General features: G+C 41.6%; 1 protein-coding gene across 2 annotated transcripts in view; it reads right to left on the reverse strand.

The window, feature by feature from the left end:
* CADPS (calcium dependent secretion activator) overlaps positions 1-14,875 on the reverse strand; it is a 222,069-nt gene that overhangs the window by 37,056 nt on the left and 170,138 nt on the right. For both annotated transcript variants that reach the window (XM_049826416.1, XM_049826415.1), the window contains 4 exons: positions 13,967-14,123; positions 12,835-12,976; positions 6,028-6,174; positions 2,730-2,885 (listed from right to left, as the gene is read on the reverse strand). In XM_049826416.1, the coding sequence (XP_049682373.1) occupies positions 2,730-2,885; positions 6,028-6,174; positions 12,835-12,976; positions 13,967-14,123 (602 nt within the window). The remainder of the gene's footprint in view (positions 1-2,729; positions 2,886-6,027; positions 6,175-12,834; positions 12,977-13,966; positions 14,124-14,875) is intronic.

The following is a 14,875-nucleotide window of genomic DNA, read 5'->3' on the forward strand; positions in this document are numbered from 1 at the left end:
CTAAAAACAATTTTCCAGTTTAAAAATAAACCCACTTTCCATAATACACACTATTTATAAAGTGTGCAACGGTTTCAAGGAAACTATGATTTTCTCATGCTTGATAAACAGTGTGATGATGTTACAAACCGCAGTGTACACCTATGTACACCTATAATTTGGTTGCATTAGCTGATTTATAACCACAGACAAAAGGCAAGCCTGACACATTAAAGGAAGCTCCTATTGCTCCATGATATCAACTACAAATAACAGAAACTCGTTCATCGCTCGACTGAAGGGACATTCCCAGCTCGTTGCATTTTTAGGTCTACACAATTGTATTTGCTTGCTGAAAGTTCTCAATTGTCTCGTAAGTTTATAGAAGTGGTTTCCCTGAACCATACATTTTCACGAGAATACGTCTGCAAAATGTGCACGGCTGCAGTTGCGCACGTATGTATTAACACACGCAGACCCATCGCACGAGCCCACACCTCTCTGCTCTGCTGAGGTTTCACCGAGCTCAGATTCGACATCCTGGCAGTTACAAACTGTGTTACACCAAGAGCTTTGTTGGGCCAAGGACTACAGAATTTGATCCTGTGTCATATTTTAAAATACCGAGGCATTTGTGACTCTAACATGCGGAATACTCTGCATTACGGTGGGCATTGCCTTGCCGTTTTTTGGAGCCCCTCTGCAGATTCCAGAGGTACTTTACTAATCTAACCTAACACAGAACAATTATCACATCAGACAGAATCTGCCAACAAATTAACATAGGAGCTTCAATTTAGAAATAACAAATAATATCAGCTGCAGCTCAGGAATAACTCTGATCTTGAACGATCCCCCAAGGGTTATGCAAATGAAAACTCATTTATAAATGTGAAACTCCTGTTCTTGGGACCAGATCTGAGCTGGTACCTAGGTCCTCCTGCCCAGATTTATTAGGGAAACAGGCCTTCCTTGCAAGGGCTGCTTTCCTGACAGCACCAAAATACAACCAAGTAAGGAAGGCGGGGTGGCTCCTCCATGGTATTCAACAGTTCAGAGACAGACGCGAAGAAAAATGTTGTGTCAAACTGAAATTGCTAAAGAAACCTTAGCCAGGCCCTGTTTGCAGGTGATATAAATAGGGAAGGCAGCATATTGGTTTACATCAGCAGTGGCATTTGAACTGATTTAATTACCAGTGCCAGATTTAGCCTGGACTCGGGGACTAGAATCTTGATAATTACTGAAAGGACCCAAAGTGACTGGGATTTTCCATCTCCTTGTGGAGATGAGCATGTTCCTACTTACTTATGCTCAGAACCATTATATATAGTCATACCATTACAAGCTGGGCCAGGTTTTTACAGAGGGGCAACATATTTGTAGAAAGGTTGAAGCAGTTGGGAAAAAAATTCCGGCTTTCAGGCACACAAGCCCTTCTTCAGATGTACCTGGAAACTTGCTTATTTTTCCCAGTTATCTCAGCTGAGCTAACCTGCATTGCAGGTGCAGCAAAGGTGCCTTGGTTCCAATTAAAAAAAGAAAAGAAAAAAAAAGAAAAGAAGTGTTTTGCTGGTGGTGCTGGGGGCAGAGCAGAGAGCAGGGCTCCAGCACTGGGTTTGCTCCTAAAGGACAGTCTGACAACTGGAGGACAACTGAAGCTCAGCGTTCGTGTCAGCCAAAGGACCAAAGGTGAGCTGCTGCAATAAAGGGGGACTTGCTCAATGCCAAAGACATCACGACCATTTCATTGCACTTAAAATGCACTGGGGTTTACTCCAGAATGGCAAGAGAGCAAGCCTCGAGCTGTCTGCCTTCCAGCGGGCGAGTCTCCTGCCTACATCTCGGGGACCGAATGTGCCTTCTCCTACAGTGACGTCGTACATCCAGACTGTGAGGAACGTGCGAACAATAAATGCCGCGCTCACACTTGCGGAGTGGCCAGGCAACTGTGGTACAGAACAGCCACATCACACATTGCAGCTAATATTAGCATGTACCAGCTGTATTTGGCACCCATTTTTCCTTTGATTCGTCTCCTTGTCTATTAATTTCTGCACAATGGAATGCAAAGTTCATTTCTTCCTCCTGCCTCATCACCTCTGATGCCAGATGGACATAAATTACTGTGGAAAGGTTAAAAATTTAATCTCAACATTTTGCTTTCAAAATGACAGCTGCCTGTATGTCTAGAAGTTTTTGAAAGAAATCTCTCCGGTTTGGAAGATCTGCAGGTGAATATCCTATGGCTGATGGTACAACAGCTTTTCTCAGTCGGCGGCAGATGTGAAACCTGTATGCCAAGCTACACACTATTCCCTTTTTTAGATCTTTTTTTTTGCTTGTTTTGTCATGGATCTCTTGTTTTTTAGGTGGGTGCTGGGATCTTACTTAGGGCTATGCCTTCAGCACTCAACCTTGTCGACACCAAACTGCATTTACAAAGACTTGACCTCATGTGCGGCATGGAAAATAAGTAGCTACCTATAAAGCTTGAAAGACTGGGTGATTTATTGCCTTACTGTGCATATGCACTCTCCAGAGTCTCAACGGAGAAGTGCTCGCATGGGAGAGTCGACAATTCACAGCAAGAGGGTGGCTTTCCACCATGTCTGTGCTGGGTAGATGTGAGCTGGGGTCACTAATAAAGCGCGGCTGAAGTGAAGCTTCATCGATAATAAGACAGAAAAAACCATTGCATCCTGTGAGCTCCTACAAGAAACATGACTAGTTCGCTCAGGGGCACGTACCTTTTCACGCAGGACTCGATCATGTCGCTCGCCATAAGCTTCAAGCGTTGCTCTAAGTGTTTTCCAAACTCCTCCTCAGGCCAGTGCAAATCCCGAATGAAGGTCTGTAGGGCATCAAGTTTCCAGAACAGATCTTCCGAGGTGCCTGATCCATTGCTGGCAGGGCAAAATGAGAACAAAAGTCATAAGTGGCATCAGGCTCTTTGTAACCTGATGTGGAGACCATTCCTGCAACAAGTGTAGAGCAGACAGTAGTTTCATACACAGGACAACGCTGGCAATCTCCACCATCAGGATTTTGAGTTTTACCATACAGTTGCCTAATCTACCTTGCTGTCATAACCCACAAAACTTTCCAGACCAGATGAGTAAGACAACATTATGAGTTACACATATTAACAGGAAGAATGTGTGTATGGTAAAAATCAGCCTTAGTTAATAACCACATTAACATATGTGATTATTAAGAATTAAGGCTAGAAATTGTGGTAGAAAATCCTTCATCAATAATAACTGCCATACTAGACTGTACGCAGTTATTAAGATTCAGGGTTTCATGCAATTCTCCCCCCTCCAAATTATACCTCAAGTTTGCCTTGTCCCCCCACAGTGAGGCCCCCATTTCCAGGTAAGGGACAGTGCTAACAAGTGGTGAGCGAGGACACGCTTTATCTCTTGAACAGCTGAAAAAAAATCGGAGTAAATCAACTGGGCTAAGGGCACTAGACATCTCATATCCAGGAGTTTTGGCAGGATTGCCCGTTGCACCGTTTCACAGATCTGCCCGTTGCAAAGGCATCTATAGGACAACAAATTTCCATTTTTTAAGAAATTTATTTTGCAACATCTTTGGTCTGTCACAAAACTCTGAATTTCTCTCCCAAGCATATATTCTCGTACCCACACCCCTGCCCAGATGGAAGGCTTTGGTCCTGCAGTGTGTAGCTACACCGGCTCTTTTCACAGTATAATTATATCTCAAACCTCCACTTACAGAATAAAAATACAGAACTGGATTACGCTCTGTTTATGCAGAGAAATTTATGCATCCATAACCCTTTTCTTTCCCTCTCTCCTTCTCCCTCACTTTTTTTTTTTTCCCGAACAATTACCAAGGGAGCTTCAAGAGTTTCAACCCCCTCCTCGCATACCACTAATGCTAACACGGTAATTTATAAGATATTTAACACACCATGCATTACCACTTGTGCTGACATCATCTATAGAAACAGATGAGGGAGGGTGTTTCTATTGTGACAGATGCCAGCTGCATTGAGTTAATGCTAGAGGAGATCGGAGCTAATGCATACACGGCTCCTGCAAGGTGAGAACCGTAGTCCAACATGCTAGAGGGGTCCTGCGGGGTCCTGTGCTAACAGAGGTAACGAGATAAAGAATGGACCATCTTGGTTGTAGGAGAAACGTGTCTGACACTAAGCAACAGGTAACATGTCCTTGATGGAGGGGAAGGGTGAGTAAAAGGAAACCAAGGAGATGAAAAGATAAAGAATCAGGCATTTCCTTTAATCAGGGGACCGGTTTGTACAAGAGTCTCAAGTGTTCATCTACCGCCAGTTTTTAGTTGCGCCTGGTTCAAACCTGTGCTTGGGTATAAATGAGCTTTAACAGTCTAAACCCAGTTTTGGAACTGCATGAATTTATGTTTTAAATCATTAAATACATACAATAATTGGTATTTACTACAGCAACATTATGACATCCGTTTGGTTTTAAAATTTAAAAAGTATTATTCTTGGTCTTTTTCTCACTTTTGATTAGGGCTCCATGCAAGTAAGCAATATAGTATATTCATTTCCAAGATGCACTCGTAGTATTTTGCTCGCGAGCACCGCAGTTACTCTAATCATGCAGGCAGCTTGCAATATACCACTGATTCTCAAGCGTTTTCAGAGGGATTATCCAATTTTCTGTCATGACATGATTCTTATCTTTTCAAGGGCAATACCACAAAGCATGCACAGAGAAAGATTAAAACTTTCAAGTACTCTTTACAGACAACTGCCTAAGCTAGCCTTTAATATAGCTATCTTAGCATGAATATGAGTTGTATAGCTTTGAAACATAAACGACCGTGCTAATATTTAAAAAGTTTTGAAAATCTATTAAAAAAATCAAACATCGGTGTTTGTTTTACTTTGGTTCGTTACCACTGCTCTGCAATACAGCCTGCGCGAGGCGAATGGCAGAAGCGTTTTGGTGGACTCCAGGTGTAGATGTAATTGAGGGTGTTTCAGTAACAGTGAAGGGGGTAGTTTTGGAGAGGGTCCTTCAGTTTTATCTTTTAAGTGAGAAGGTAGGGAAAAAGCAACACATCTGTGCAGTGCTGGCTGAGACCACCCTATGCCAACCCTGAATAACCCTCCAGGAATTTAGAAGGAGAACTGGCAAGATCTCAGTTCCTGTGCTAGGACTTCTTGGGAGATGAGCAACCTCAAATGACGAAATTTGGGTTGAGCCACTGTGTACGACCATCCACGCTGCTTGGTGGCCGGGACTTTTAAGGGAAATCTGCTATGAGAAGAGAACTTGCCTAATCTGTGCTCGGGATTTGTGGTGTGTCCCCCCTGAGCTCCACCTGCGGACCCTGGGATGCTCGGACAGGGAGCTGGGAGCACAGAGCACAAGGCTCCTACACACTGACTGCTTTGACACTGCGCCCAATTTTCCAGCCCATAATCTAAAGCTCACATTGAAAATATCTTTCTTTGGTTGGTCACGGCATTATTCAGGCTATAACGAATTGCTTTAATTGCTCTCTGGGGCCACCCCCAACATGAATAAAATCTGTTGCAGGGTGTTACTCTTTGTTGAACTGTTTCATCAAAATCAAGACAAAAATTATTATCTTGGAAATACAGAGCTTGCATTAAATAAAATTCACTTTTAGATCTACATCTGGTCCACAGAAATTGGTTGACTGGCATTGAAATTGATTCATCTTCTCTTTTGGACAAAACTGTTTGCTGAGACACATCATGTTGCATTGCAAGTTCTGTGGTTCGTACGTTCTTCAGACCATGTCCCATTGTTGACAGCTATTTTGTAAAGCAAGATACTTGCTCAAACTCTCAGTGGGAGTAAGACAAATTTTCAAGATTTATACAAAAAAATCCTCAAAATACACATGCCAGAAATTCACTAGTGTCTCATTCAGAAAACGTCTAATTAACTGTATCACTCTTTTAAAGTTTTATATAATGCACAGAAACAAACAATACATATCCATGCCAAGATTACTTTAAATTTAAATGAGATCTAATTTGAACTGAATACACACTCAGAATCATAAATAGCAGCCATCCATGACGGTGCAGAAAAGCTAGGCATTTGTGGGATGCCTAGCGGGATGTTAACTGGTAGATTTGGTACTTTAGGGAGATTCACATTTGGTAGATTCACATTGGGCAGATTACTTGTTAAACTCCTGTGGAAGAAACAGACAGAAAGAAAAAATACCATAACAGTGACAATGCAGATGTAGCAGAAGCACATGACACTCATAAACAAATCTGCAAAGTTCACAGCACGATGACAGTTAAAAAACTAAAGCAAAACATTTCAGAAAGAAGCATGAGTATGGAAGCTTAAGTGTACTGGGTTTGCAGTCTGCAATAAAAAGCGAGTTACTTCAAAAAAAAAAAAACAAACCAGAATGAAAAGAAGAAGAATCACAAAGCAGCAAATTAAGAGAGTACTCAAACACCCACAGAAAATAACTCCACCTTCAAGTCCTGATACCATTCCAAAGTCCAGAGAGCAGCCTTTCCTCGGAAAAATTTCTCTCGTAAGGAAGTGAGCCTCAGTTCTCACAGTTAGGTTGGATGAAAGAGCTAAACTAAGAGATCTACTAGAGAATTGAGATTCAAAATAATAAACAGAGAGTTTGACATTCCAGCCCTGCAGAAGTCCATAAGAGTTCTTCTTGCCACCAAATTCAGGAGTCAGGATTTCACTCCAGAACCTCTCTGTTTATGTTGTACTCTACAAATAATGAAGAGGTGCTAATCTGGAGCAATGAAATGGTGAACCACAAGGTTTTTCCTCAGTGAAGACTCATGCCCTGATTCTGCCCTTGCATTCTGGGGTGTGGAGAAAATGGGTCCCGCAGGTTGCCCAGCTCTACGTGTACACTTGAATTAATTGCACTTAATAAATCCAGGACTGGTATATGAACGTTTCTTGGCTGGAAATGGGCCATAGGGTGATTAAGACATTCAAAGGTTAATTTATCAGGCATGTGTACTTGGGCATCATGCCTTCGATAAATATTTTCAGACATGCAACTGTTATGCAAATAAGAGATCTTTTAAAAGTGGGCCAGTGCATTAATTTAATGCAACACACTCTCCTGAAACAGTGAAACAATTAACAGCACCACACACCCAAAGTTTGCAAAACACCCCAACATATTTTAGTGTGCTAGGTCTCTAGATGTTATAATTGGTCTAATTCTTTTTTAATGAGTATCTCATCACAGTTAAATTTTATGCAAAATAAAAATGTCATGGGATTTGGGAATCAGAAGCCAGTTTCAGAAATATATCTTGTTTCTGCCTTAATCTAGTAATACTATATGCACACTGGGACACAATCCATAGATGGTTTTACAGTCCCATTTGAGGAACAAAACCAGATGCTTTGCTATCGTTTACACCAGATCGTTATTTGGGCTCAGTGAAAATGGAATCAGGACTTCAGGATTTCAGCTTCACCCTGCACTGCTGAAGCTACTGAAAGCTTTTCTGTTGATGTTCATGGGCACAGCTTCAGCGTTCAGACTTCCCGGCTCTCAGGGACTGCACCGGGACATGCCACATTAGGAGGTCTCTCCCATTCCCCTGGATTAAATTAGGTACTGTACAGGCAGCATTATCAGGACTCTTGGAAAACTATCAAATTACACACTATGTCTTTCAAGGAATATTAAAATCTTAGCAACTTCCTTGAGTCATATTTTGAACTCCATTTTTTACTGCAAGTTTTATATATCAGAAACCAAAGTAATGGAATTGAGCTGGATATACTGAATAAATGTTTCCTAATGCAACAGAAGATTTGAACCACATCTCTGCAAGCTCAGCTTGTCATCGGTGGCACGTCTTAGGGAACAGACTTTATCCTCATTCTCCCTTCGTGAATAAAATCCCTTGTTGGGGAGGAAAACCACAATCCAAAGTCTTTTTTTAGTGGAAAAAATAAAAAAGTATGTTCTCGTTTTCTTTTGTTTCTATGATTCTTAGTAGATTTGACTTCACGCTATCTGCTCGTTCTCTTTGTTAGGCAGTAAGCAGATAGGAGAATTGACTAACGTAACAAAGCTGTCCATTGTTTCCATTCATACTGTATCTGCTATTAAGATGGTATGATTATTGAATGAGACACAGACTCCACAGTGATTGAGAGAGTGTTAAATCTTCAGAAATGGCAGTGCATGTGGTTAGATACTGATATGGAATAAATAAAGAAATAGCAAGAGGTGGACAACATATAAATGTATAAGGAAAAGCAACTTAAATAACTTAGCCAGATGGTAAATACATAAATCAGAGGACCTTTGGTTTTAATATTAAAATTCAAGAAGTGACAGTGTTATATTAATAAAAACACTGTATTAATAAAATATGACTTCTAGAGTAAACAGTATACTATATTCACACGGAAACATATTTCTTTTATACAACACATTATTTTGCTGATGCAAGGATATGTTGCAAGAATAAGTTAGTACTCTTAAAACAAAACAAAACAGCAAAATAATGGAGTATATTATGTTAACATACAGTAACTAATTTTAAAAATATTCTCCTGAATTGACATGCACAGTTTTGCAGGTTCAACCGATCTAATTATCTGACTAACAGTTGCAGTGAGACCTGTAAAAAATGATTAATATTACCAACAAATGTTCCAGCCTGCAGTTGCTCAGACCATAAAACTACAGGTCCAAGATGAGAAACTGTTTCTAGAAGCCAGCCATGCCTATTTAATATAGAGGGCTAAATATAACCTCAGCCATCAGGCAGGGAATGTGGGCATTTGCATCAACAAGATGAGGGCTGTCTGAATTAAGACGACTCAGCTTCAGGACTGGATCCTGATATGTTTGATAAAAGATGCATTCTCTGGAGCTGTACCGCTTGTTTCCTTGGCTTCTTCTGATTCACCCCTGTTTGTGTCTGTTAGCTGCATAAACGGCTTTCACCTGTACTGCCTGCTGGGAAATTCTCAGTGCAAACAGACTGGCAATACACCCCTGGACAACATCCCAACGCTCACACAGTACTGTAGCACCGATCACAGAAAACAAGTCCAATTGCACAGGGGCCGCTCTTGTAGAGCTGCCCTAGTACTGAAAGGAGGGGAAAAAAAAAATCACAGTATTTCTACTGAGTTGTCTCCTGGCTTCAGAATAGAGCTAAAAGAGACCCTCGCCCATACTTAAATGCTCAGTTCCTACGGGATGCCTGAAATGATTTAGTGATGGAAGGCGCAAACGCCTGTCTCTTCCACCACTATAAACACTTACTACCTTACTGCCTAGGCTGAGCAAATGCTCAAGAGCAGATCTTTTCACAAAAGCCTTGATGCGAAGCAAAGAGCTTGATAGTGAAGTAGGCAGTCAAATCTGTGCTCTTCCTGTGACTGACTCCCAAAATAGTAACAAAAATACTCATTTTTCACTACAACGGTGCTTCTTTTAAGGGGAAACATTTTTCACTAGCGTTTTGTAGTAGTACAACCTTATAAAATGATTAGTATAATCATACTGTTCAAGTTCTTATTTTTATATTAATGATACATTTGTAAATAGTTTGCAAAGGGTTAGTGAGCAATTAATAGATGCTAAAGCCAGGACTACAGTGTGGTAGAGACAGCCATAGGTCAATAAGTAATGTCCTCGTCAAGCGATTGAAACCGGTTGTCATTGCACCGGCTTTAGCATTTGCTCAAAAAGATCTTTCAACACAGACACACACACAGAGACACACACACACACACACACACATACGTGTCTGCTGGCTGCAAGATAAATCAGCGTTCGCCCAGAAGCTAGCATGAAAAAAACCCCATTGCAAACCCTACTTTTCCAAGACCTCTCAACTCACCAGAGAACAGACCTACTCTGTATCCTCCGTATTTGGATGACTGTGCGAAGGACAAGTGTTCCACATTTCTCTGCGTGGATTCATACAAGCACACCAGCTGCTCTAGCTATAGGGCACGGACCCCCTGCAAATTCAGCAGCTCTGCAGAGGCAGATTACATAGCCCTCATGAGCATATTTCATCGATGCTTTTTCCCCCCATGTTTTCAATACTTAACAGTATCTCTCTCACTGTTTGTGATTTCTATACCTAACTCCTCATAGCATAAGGTGCAGAGTATTCAGCAATGAAAATAGAAGAAATACATGCTTGCAAACTGCCATCTGGTCAGGTTATGGAGGGCTACGTATTTCAGCCTTGATTGCAAGCACGAGCATAGAGAAACCCTTTCAAAAGACTCCATGTTGTGGAATAATTTCTTGGTTAACAGGGGATAATAAGATTTCCTTCTCCCAATTAATTGTAGAGATCCAAAGCAGGCCGAACAGTAAGCTCGGTGGAACGGACAGCCACGACGATCTACCTTTCCGACCAACCCGAAGGCCTTTCTTCAAAGCAGAGGAAAGCCATGGGAGAACATACTGCAGTGTTTCCAATTCCCAAAAAGCTCTGCTGGAGAGGCGGCAATGGAAGGGCATGACTTGGATGGGAATTGGCTGGTCCAAACTATTTGAGATTCAGTGGCCAAAAATTTAACTGTGCTGCAGTATGGACATGTGGGGGAAGAAGGCAGTAGATACAGGAGGGCAAATCAAACAAAATAAGTCTCTGACCTGATTCTTTCTGCAAGTTCACTGTCGATCAGACAAAGAGGAGCAGGTGGTCTGCCCAGGAGGCAAAAGATGAAGATGCCTTAACATTTAGTTCTGAACAGCCCATCAAAAGCGTCAGAAGATCCTAGGAACGAATGACACCCCTTTTTTCCCTTACACTGTACGTGCTACCCTGTGTGCATTCGCTGGTGCCTTGCTTCACCGGGTCACATCGCATTAAGCCAGCATTTGCAACTTGCACTTTTGTGTGCGAGACACAAGAACAAAATACCAACTAGTGCAAAAAACCCCGGAGTGCATCTTTTCACCAGATGGACACAAGGTTCTTGTGAAAAGCGCCCACTTTCCTGCTGGAAGAAATCTTTTAAATACCCAAGTCTGTAAGACAGAGAGTCCATCCTGGGCTTTTGCTTGAAACTGCAATGCTCAAAGCACTCTGGAACTAGAACTCCAGAACGGAATAACCACTACAAGAGAACTAAGAAAAGATATTTTACAATTATCAAAGATAACTTGAAAATAATAGATAATGGCATACCCAGGGACAAAGCATTTTGACAGGCAAGCACCACAGCCAAGTACTTATGCATATCTCTAGTTAAGCCACTAAAGTCATTAAAAGCCAAAACGATGTCAGCTTCCGACAAAAGAAAAAAGCAGAACAAATTGCTTATTGACTGCTTGACTGAGGCGGACAGGTACACAGAGTTAACTGCCTCTGTTTCATAACAGACAAGGAAATACAAACACATTCGTTACTAAAGCAGAGCTCTGAAACTAAAGTTAATGCTAACTTCGAAGTGCAATTCTGCTTGAAGAAGTGGCTGTAAAAATGGCATTCTCCTACTCGAAAGATCTATTTCTTGTATGTTTTCTGGGTCACATCTGCTTATTTGAAACAAGATTTTTTAGGATTTTTAATCCTGTTAGCCTGCAGACCAAAGACAGCAAATGGAAAGTGAGAGAGGCTCCTGAATGCCAGCCACTTAACCCCACTCAAAACAGAGGGGATGATCAGGTGTCAAGAAAAGGCCTGAGATTTGGCAGGCAGAATCCTTACGGATGCTGAGGATGCACAAGAAAGAAAGGAAAAAACCTGGGTACTCAGACTCCAGGTTGCATATGGGAGGCTGGCTGCTGAACAAAATCTCTTTTCCTTGTAAACGGAACATATTTGGTGTGAAAAGCCCTGAAAGACCACACGTTCTTTTATACAGCAACCTCCGAGAGTGCAGCGCCACTTAACTTTGCCTGGAGAATCACAAAAAAGCAGGGAAAATAGTCTCTCCAAGAGGTCACCTGGTCCCAATCCCCTGTCTGAGGCACCACCAGACAAACGTTGTTTGCAAAGGGTCGAACTTTCTCTTTTAATACCCTTACTAGAAGGAAAAGTCAGTTCTTTTCCTTTGTAGGATCTGACTTGGCTTTTTAGAGCAAGCGTGACAGAGTTCAGCAATGCTTCAAAACCTGTGAAATAACAACAGTAATCCAAAGCACATGTCACGTTTTTATCATTCACCAGCTCTTGAGTTCAATTTGGGTTTCTCTCAGGCTACTCATTCCTTGCTGGTAAATTCCTAGTTCTCCAAATTGAATAATTGATTCTGCTTGGATCATCTCTCCTGTGTTTCACCATGGTTTCTGCACACCTAATCCTACAGGCAAGGGAGCTGGGACCCGGCAGAGCTGCCCTGGGACACGGGGACACGTGCAGCCATCAGCCGCGGGCTGACGTGAGAAGCACAACGCTGCACCATCCCTCCACGGGGTGGGTGGAAAAAAAAGAGTATTGGGAAGAATAAGTACAGCAATGACTCACACAGGTTATTGGGCTGGACTGAACGCAGTGAAGCAAGTTTTTTTGTTCTGAAAAGGAGCTATTCGTGTTCAAAAGCAGCACTGGAAAAGGCCTTTTAGAACGGGATCCAAAAAGCCATGCCAGCTAAGAAGGTTTTCACATTTTCATGCTTCCATGTCCAAAGGCACACGGTTCAAACTGAGGCAGCAATGCATTTTAAAAAGCAAATACCATTTCCCTCATTAACTTGAAAACCCTGAAGAGATCAGGCCTTCTGTTTTTAGCATTAAACTAGAAAATCTAACGCACTTTTGGCATGTCCAGTCTAACGTTTGCTAATTCATCTCTGTATGAATCTCCATCCATTTGTACCCAAATTCCGATTGTATCAAAGGAGGTTTCCTTACTTTACTGGCTCCCATGACTCCCGCTCAAAGCCCCTGTGAATTGACTGTGCAATTGAGGACTCCATCAGATCGACATATCTAACAACAAGTGGAGCAAACAGGTCTTGGAGGTGTTTGTGGAATTTTCCATTGCACAAATTATCTAGAATAGATAAATAAAAGTATAGTAAGACACTGCTGTTACTAGAACCTCTGTAACAAACCACAGCGTGGCACTTCATTACACAACGAATTTATCAGCGAACAGGAAGAAACTTCAAGAACATAAAAGGAGCTGGCATCAGTGTTCACGACAAAGACAGCAGGAACGGCTTCTTACTCCAAACAAATAAACAGACAACAAATCTTCTCTTCCATTAATGTCAAACTTACAAATACATCATTACTTCCTGTGAATAAAATGGATGTAAGAAATACAGCATGGCAAACATTATGGCTTTAGCAGGTAGGAGAATCATTTCTGCTCTGGTTACTCCCTACCACGATGCTGGAAATTGTTCTCTGAGGATAAGTCCCTGGCTTTTTCACGTGGTCTTAGAAAGCTAACTGGGGCCCTGGTCTGGGACCTAACTGAAGGCAATGCCAATTCTGCCACCAGCTCCCCGGGGAGCAGTCGGACCACCCGGGAGAGTGCCAAATCCTCCCGGGTTTTGGAGGCATGGGCCCACGTGCTTTGGAGAAGAGCTTTATTTCGCAAAGCACTACTCTTCTGAACTACTCCTGCGTCCATTTACTATACTATTTTCCTCCCTTCAATAAAATCTTTTAAAGCAGGGACTGGTTTACTCCATGTTAAATAAATGCAGTACACACATATAAAACGATACACACATTTAATGACAGTGAGGTAGAGTACCTAATTCCCTGCTTATCAGGCAGCCATTATGAAGAGACTTGAGAAGATGAAGCAAAATAAAGGTCAACTTCTCACCTTTGACTGAGGCATTTGATTTAAGGGGTGTCTGTGTGCTTTTTTCTAGTGGAAATGGAACAAAATCAAGCTGATGCTAAAAGAGGATGTACTGTAAATCTCTACCCATCTCAGTTCTCTGTGCAGTATGGAGAGGCTGAAAGTATCATCAGTAACCTGAGCTGCCCACTGAAAAAGAAATGATCAAAATACAATACATACAGTCACTACGGAGGGAATCGTTTAGAAGCTGAAAGAGCGGAAAGCTGTCCCAGGTGTCTGGGGGTTGCACCTCTAACGCAGCATCCATATCCACTGCAAACAGTGACAGGAACGTCTCCGCATGCTCAACCATTAAGTCTGACCACCAAGCAAAGGCCTTCAGAGTTGGTAGAAAAAGATAATAAAGAAGTATATTAGTTCTAATAAAGCACAGGGAAGGATGTTAGGCCACGTATCGCAAAAAGAATGTGCATCCCATGGAAACTACCTTTATTGTAAAGAGAACAGTGCTTTAGAGTGCTAGTCTGCACAGACAGCGCTAATCGCAGGAATTAGGCACTGCTATTTTAATACAAAGGTTTCTTGTAGAGGATCTATTCAGAGCTCCACCGTAAAGGCACGCAGCTGTAACGTGGCAGAGAAGGTTTTGTCTGTTCAATTTACAATAAATGACTTCATTCATCTTTAATTATGCTAATTATCAGAAAAAAAATCAACTCATTCTAAAGTATAGAAATTTGGGAGTTTCTTCACTGTGCTTGTGGGTTTTCTGCTGTGTTTGTCAACAGTTTAAATTTTATTTGGATTCACTACTTCTATTTGCATTGAAAAACTAGAAGCCTAAGACATTAAAATCTGTCCTAAATCACTCACACTCTCCTTGAGAGATATTTCAGACATCACCAGTCAAAGGTATTACAGCACTGTTCATTTTACATGTTTAGCTATACACATCCATAGAAACACACTACCACCTTCATAATGCTACTGACTAAGAAACCGATTACAAAGCTCTAACATGCCAAGATTAAAAAAAAAAAAAATCTACGGCAAGCCTATATTTTCACAGAGGCAGGAAAAAATGTATCTACACTTGAAAACCAAAAAAATATCAGTGAAGTAACTCAT

Source organism: Accipiter gentilis, chromosome 23 (assembly GCF_929443795.1).
Source record: "Accipiter gentilis chromosome 23, bAccGen1.1, whole genome shotgun sequence".
Lineage (NCBI taxonomy): Eukaryota > Metazoa > Chordata > Aves > Accipitriformes > Accipitridae > Astur > Astur gentilis.